The sequence below is a fragment of the Chinchilla lanigera genome, unplaced genomic scaffold, assembly GCF_000276665.1.
Source record: "Chinchilla lanigera isolate Chin_1 unplaced genomic scaffold, ChiLan1.0 scaffold00056, whole genome shotgun sequence".
NCBI lineage: Eukaryota > Metazoa > Chordata > Mammalia > Rodentia > Chinchillidae > Chinchilla > Chinchilla lanigera.
The window spans coordinates 14,286,111-14,293,265 of record NW_004955457.1 but is presented as its reverse complement, the minus strand read 5'-3'; the positions used below and the strand labels follow the sequence as shown (position 1 = coordinate 14,293,265).

Sequence of the window (7,155 nt, the reverse complement as noted above, 5' to 3'; positions counted from 1 at the left end):
CACTCTCTCTGGTCCCTTCCAGAAGATCTGGTAGCATCTGGGCTGGCTGGGCCAGGTCTCTCTCATTTTGCTGGGATGAGGAATGGAACCCGGGAACTGTCACTGGGGCCTTCTGGGATGTACCAAGGGAGGGCAGCCGACTTTACCTGCAGGCAGGCAATGCAGGCCTGCTGTCTGGGAGGGGCTGTGTGTTGTTACCAAGCACCACACACAGTGACAAGCAGTTGATCGAGCTGCCCTGGCCAGAGTCTTCCTGCAACTTCATCCCCTCTCATGAGAACGCTTTTTCAGAAAAAAAAAAAAAAAAAACTCTAGAATGTTTAGAAAACTCTAGATGTTAGAGAGCAGAAAATTCTTTTTTTTTGGTTTTTCTCCGGTACCGGGAACCAAACTCACAACCTTGCGCTTGCCAGGCAGGCGCTTTTGCCGCTGAGCTAAATCCCCAGCCCCAAGAGCAGAAAATTCTAAAATCCCAGAACAGCTCTCCTCAAGAACGGACACCCTTTTATATTATTTGCACGGAAATAATAAGCCTCATTTTCACCGTACCCTTTCTGATACTTCTCAGATTGAAGATGTAAGATGGAGACTAGATCCAATGAAAATTGTAGAGGCCAGCTCTCTGGGAGGCTGAGGCAGGAGGATCACCAAGTTCAGCCCAATTTGAGCAAATTATCAAGATCTTATCTAAAATTTAAACACAAAAGAAAAAAAAATTTTGAGACAAGGTCTCACTATGTAGTCCAGGTTGGCCTTGAACTCACTGTGTAGCCCATGTTGTCCTCAAATGCATGGCAGTCTTACTGCCTCAGCCGTCCAAGTGCTGGGATTACAGGAGCACACCACGAGGCCCAGGAAAAATATTTTTAAAGGCTAGGATAAAGAATGTAGTTCAGTGTGAAGGTCCTGGGTTCAATCCCCAGTACTGCAAAGTAAGTAAATGACCACCCCCTCCTGATTTAAGAGAATTTGAATTCAAGACCTTTGAGTGGTTTATTGCTGTATCAGCAAAATCACATTTCTTCCTGGTCTGCTTCCAAGCTATTGTCATGGTAATTCTGATAGTTAAGGTAAATATTAACTTAGATAGGTCTGATTTTTTAAAAACCAGTTTGATGACATCTTAGGCACTGTGCCAAGACAGCAGGATGAATGGCTTATGGTTAACGCATCCTTTAGAGAGGTCCCAGGAGGTTCAAGGCTGGATCTCATTTGATGTCATTTTCAAAAGTATCTGCAAAGTCGGCCTGGGGGAGATAATGAGCGAATCCTCAGGGTGAACCCCATCTTACGTTTGTTTGTTGGGGTTGTTTCAACAATGTAAAAGCTTGAAAAACTCAAAATCAAAACAAAGTTGCCCAGGAGTTCATTTCTGAGCCTTGTGCTACCGGGGAAGCTGTGGCCGGTCTGGAGGGCCACTGTCCTTCAGGTCACTAACTAGACTGTCCTCATGCCATGGAAGGAGGCAACAAACCCCCTTTGGGGTCACGTAGCAGCCCAGGAGCCTGACAGAGGCAAGAAGCTGTTACAGGGAAACCAGCACACGAATCCATCATAAACGCATTTGAAAAGGAAGATGACCCCTTTGTGGAATTAGCCTGTATGGCAAGCCACTGCCATGGAAACCAGCCCTGAGTTCTGTCTACATTGTAAAGGCTCCTGTTTTCCATTTTTCTGTGGACTGTAGCACTTTTATTTTTTTCTGCAGCAAACAGAATAGATGAGAGACTTCAGGCCTTGCTACCGCTGTTCAGCATCTCCTCCAGTGCAGTGACAGGGAGTGTGGAAGCAAGTGAGAATTTGCCTGCAGACGGAGAGAGGTAGACAGGCTAGGACCCCTGGACGGGAAGGGAAGGAGCCTGTGGAAACACACGGCCTCCGCTGCTGTCCACTCAACAAACCCAGCGAGGCCGGATGCAGCCTGTTGAATCTGAGGGCCAGCCGGGGAGGGGGACAAGGGCTCTGGGCGCTGGGAGGTCACTGTCACTGTGAGAACAGCTGTCCCTAAGGTCAAACCTTCCGAGTCTGCTGTCACCGTGAAGAACTGTGAAGGCCATCCTTTCGGCTCCGCAGGGACACCGACTTTGTCTTGGACAACCACTGACACAGAGAGCTGACTGCCTGCACAGTGCCCGCCTCCCAAGGTGAAAGGAGGGAGTGAGGAAGAGACCGAGGGGAGCTCAGTGGGCAGCGCTGACCTCTGGCATCCAGACGTGCGGGACAGGACAGGGCCCGGGTGAGCGGCAGGCGGGGAGGAGCGGGGCACCGGACCCCGTCCTTCTGTCGCTGGCAGCTGGAGCCCGAGAGGGGGGCGCCCCTGTCCGGCTCCCACCCGCCCGCAGGGAGACCTCAGCTCGGATTTGCTCCGCACAGACGCGACGCCAGGGTGTCTTCGCGTCGGCGACCGCCAAACTGTGCCGAGCTGTGCCCCCCAAAAGAAGGAGAAGCGGGGCAGGTGCCCGCGAGGGGCTCCACGCTGGCCAAGTGGTCATCCCTGAAGTGACCCGGGGTCGCGGGCCGGAACCTCGCGCGCCCGCCCTGTGCGTCCCTCGCTGCCCCTGCGCCTGGCCTCCAAGCCTTGGATTTGGGCCACGCCGAAGCACTGATGAGGCAAAATGCCATTTTTTTGGAATAAAGACAGTGGAGGGGGAGCTATTTACCAGGCAAGGCGGCCCTGCCAGAGCAGGAAACACTGGGCCAGGCCCGAGCGCCCTCCCAGGCAGGCAGAGCGACTGGACCCGGGTCCACAATTTGTTTCCCTGCTTCTACTGACGCAGAAGTCTGCACTTTGAAGCTAAGGGTGGGGCATGGTGGCGCTGTGAGAGGGCACACTATTTATTAAATTAACACAGTAGAGAGTCCAAGGCTGAGGCAAGAGGATCGCCATGAGTTCGAGGTCAGCCTGGGCTACAGAGTGATTTCAAAGATAGCCTGAAGTACATAGTGAGACACCAGGACAAATGCATCCCACACCTTCAGGTCAGGTGCCCGGCTGTGGGGTCATCAGAGTGGACTCTGGGGAGGGTAGACTAGAACCTCCCTAATCACCCCAGGGCTCCTTGCTTAGGAGCAGTGCAGCCCGAAACCTCAGCCTCTCCTATGGTGCATGCTTTAATCCCAACACTATAGGAGGCTGAGACAGGAGGATCTCAAACTGAAGCCCAACCTGGGCAATTTAGCGATTTAGCAAGACCCTGTTTCAAAATTAAAGTTGGGAGGGAGAACATGTCTAGGACATACCTTAGTTCAAAGGTCTGGGATTCAATCCCCAGTCCCCTGCCCCGACAAATCTGGCGAAGGAACAGTAAGTCATACCAAGGCCTCAGCACTTTAGAACAAATAAATAGAACCAGTGCTGGTCCGCAGCTGGGCTGAGGCGATGCCCACGGAGGACAAGCCCAGCCCTCAGCCTCTCAGCCTCTCTGCCTTAGGCAAACGCCCCAGGGGCTGGAAAGATCCATAGTGCAGGGGCGTGGAGCTGTCCCAGGAGATGTCTCCTCAGGGCTGTCTGAACCCCCACCAAAGCCACCGGGCTGGGATGGCTGCAGGCCAGGAGGCAAGGGCGCAGCAGAGCCATCACTGTTTGGTGACCACGGGGCAGAGCCGGAAGCAGTCTTGCTCTCTGGGGCCAAGAGGACCCTCCGCCAGTAGCTAGGGAGGTTAAGGTAGGAGAGGAGGAGACAGGCCCTAGGCCTCAGGACGCACCAAGAACATTCCTAACCACACAGATGACTGGATGCCCTAAATGTAATCGTGCAACGTTGGTGTAAAGCGTGGGGAGCCCGGATGGCAGAGGAGCCTGAGCGCATGTGACTCAGGGCTCATGTACATGGGGACCCCGCTCTGCCTCAGACCTCACAGCCATGAGTCTGGGCCTGGAGAAATGCTGTAGACAGACTGCTACCCGCTAGGCCCAGGCGCACACTCAGGAGCTGTGGCGCCCTTACGCTTGAGCCAGACACGGTGGCACAGGCCCGTCATCTCAGTACTCAGGAGACTGAAGCAGGAGGATGGCAAATTCCAGCCAGCCTGGGCTATGTAGAAAGACCCTGTCTCAAAAAAAAAAAAAAGGTAAAATAATAAGTAAAACTAAGAGTATTGGGCCATCTGCCCATCCCTGTCTCTCCAACTAAGCCATTTCGATTGTGTGGTGATGGGGATCAGCTCACCTCACCCACTGGGGAAGTTTTCTGCAGCCGGAAGGATGAACATACCCTGGGTATGCATCCACAGAAAGGTAACAGGAACTGTTCCCATAGGAGGCCCCAGAGTTTATCACAAGTGTCATCAAAAGTGATATTTCCAAACCCTCACATTACATTTGTCTTGCTCTCTGGATCAGCTTTTTAAATGCTGAAAGCACACATATGAATAAGCATTCTATTGCTTTTTCCCCATAGAAATGAGTGATCCATTTATTCTTTTTTTTTTTTTTTTTTTTTGGAGACAGGGTTTTGCTATGCAGTTCAGGCTGGCTTCAGCTCACTTTGTAGCCCAGGCTGGTCTTGAACTTGCAACAATCCTCCTGCCTCAGCCTCCCGAGTGCTGGGATTATAGACATGCGTCACCACGCCCAGAGATCCGTTTATTCTAAATCAGGAACAATAACATAGTCTTTAAACTAAAAGGGATGTTCCAACAGGTCCTTCTTATGTGAAATGTTTGAAAACTAAACAAAAATCTTGAGTTTGATTAAAATAGTTGCTAAAATATTACATGTATAATATTTTCCATACAGATAGACAGGAGGAGCAGTTTCAGACAGACATTTCAGGAGAAAGTATCATTGCTTCAGCCAAAGCAGACACAGATATGGCATTCACGGGGGGGGGGGGGGTGTTCCTTGAACAACCATCATTTAAAAAAACGTCATTTTCTTAAACATGTGTTCTCATAGACACTCTCCCTCAAGGGATTTACACATAGAATGTGGTCAGCCTTAACTAGGGTCAATTTTAAGCCAAGGTCAACCAGAGGTCACTCATTTCTGCATTGGAGATGAAAGTGAGAGTTGCACAATTTTTATTCCTTTTGAAGAAGTTCTGGCTAGGTAATTAACAAAGATTAGAAGGCAGAGCTATTCACATATATTGTCTATTCAAGCCCACTCTGAATATTTTCTTTTTTCCAGCAGGAGTTTGCTTTTCAAGCCAACTAGCTTGTTAAAATGGTGAATACAAAATCAGCTTCCAGTAATGAACAGACAAGCGCTCGCACCTCACAGATGTGCGCTGGAAGGGGCCCTTCGGGGTTCACCACCCAATCCATTCGGGTTACAGACGAGGTCTGTCATCTATAGGAGTTAAGTGTATGAACCAAATTTCTACACACACCACCAAGAAATTTCAACTTCACGGTTTTTAAAAATGAAGTATCTCCAAAGTTTGGAGCTGATTGTGACTTTGTTGTCATTTAAACATGCTCTCTCCCTCTCTCTCTCTCTCTCTCTCTCTTGCTCATCAATTGTTCAGTCATTGATTTTTACACAGTTTTGTGCTTACATAGAGTGTTTCACTGTTATCTTAGGGCTGAAGTCTCAGATAAGATTCAGCTTGTTTCTAACTTCTTAGCAAAACACCACATCAAACACTGCCCCCAAATACAAGCATTCTATCTGACAGGGGCAGAAGCCCAGAAAACACACCTCATTCTGCATCTGAGAACCACATCAGCAAGAAAAGGTTAGAATACAACACAGAAATTTATGAAAATTAGATACTTTATTTATAGCTTAATCCCAAGAATGATTTTCTTGTTCTTCAAGACGTAAATACATACTAGAATAAACTCTGTAGAATATACAAAAAATACATAATTTTCCCATGGAAATTTTCTTTATAATAAATAGAAGGGAACACGTGTGTGCCTGATCCTGGTAATTCTCCGTGTCTGCTCAGGTTTTCAGACTGTTGATTTATTTTTAATCTCTTGAAAGAATGAGGGAGTTCCCCCTCCCCTAAAAGGTCGAGATGAATAATGCATGAACCGATCCTCCCTCCTGATTTTCCCCTTTTCCTCCACATTTTTCCTTTTGATAGCGAGTTCGGCCTAAATTTCCACGCTTGCATTCAATCGTCACAAAGCCTACAAATTATACAATGACTTCTAACCTGGCCCTCTCACAAAACAAGTTTTTTTCTCCCCTTATAAATCATAAGAGGCAGATGGCCCAATGGGCAAGAAAAAAGAAAAGAGGAGGACGGGACAATGGGCATTGTGACCAATCTGGGAAAAGGAACAAAGTGCGCGTCAAAGAGGGAAAGTTTGGTTTGACAGGTGAAGTTCCCACCGCCCGCAGGCCGCAGTGGGAAGAAGCAGGTGCCGGCGGCGCCCGGGTCTGTGGATAACGTTATTACGGCGAACTCTTTCAGCTGCCGGGACACACTGCTTTCCAGTGACATTAACATCTCTATGCAGGAGCGAAGGTGAAGAGACAGCGGGACCAGTTGCAGGGCTCCCGGTGACTTCCGGGCGGGGACAGGGAGGAGCGCTGCGTGGCCTGGGCAGCACCCCAAAAGCCACTCCCCAGGGGGAGCCCTCACCGGGACGCGACGGCCGCCCTGGGAGGGCCGGGACAAGGGCTCGGTGTGGGGAGGACGAGGGCCAGCTAAGGCCCGAGGCAGTCCCCGGCCAGGGGCAGGTGCGGAGCGTAGCGGTGTTTGTCGGCGGGCGGCGGCGGCCAGTAGTCCAGGTCGGACCCGGCCGGGCTTCCGGGCGACAAAGTGCAGCTGTGGGGGGAGGTGGAGCTGGAGGACGGCGCGGAGGACGGCGCGGGGCTGGCGGTGCAGCTCCACGTGGGGGCGGGCGACGGGCTGTCCCCGCCGCTGCGGGGCGCGGCGCCCGCCACCTCGGGGAAGAGCGCCCCCGGCAGGCCGGCCCCGCAGTGCTCGGCCAGGCGCAGCGTCTCGGTGAGCGCCCAAATGTAGTTGTGCGCGAAGCGCAGCGTCTCGATCTTGGTGAGCTTGGCGTCCTCGGGAAAGGTGGGCAGCACCTCGCGCAGCGCGTCCAGCGCCGCATTGAGGTTGTGCATGCGGTTGCGCTCGCGGTTGTTGGCCTTCAGCCTGCGCGTCCTCTTGATGCGCTGTGCCGTCTCGGCCGTCTTGGCGCCGCGCGGGGCAGCCCGGGCGCGCGGAGGGCGCCGCTTGCACTCGAGCC

General features: G+C 51.6%; 1 protein-coding gene across 1 annotated transcript in view; it reads right to left on the bottom strand.

Moving 5' to 3' along the window:
• Window positions 1-6,215: 6,215 nt before the first annotated feature.
• Window positions 6,216-7,155, bottom strand: part of Neurog2 (neurogenin 2) — an 18,973-nt gene continuing 18,033 nt past the window's right edge. The window contains exon 7 of the mRNA XM_013520669.1: window positions 6,216-7,147. Coding sequence (XP_013376123.1) covers window positions 6,608-7,147 — 540 coding nt within the window. The 3' untranslated portion in view covers window positions 6,216-6,607. The remainder of the gene's footprint in view (window positions 7,148-7,155) is intronic.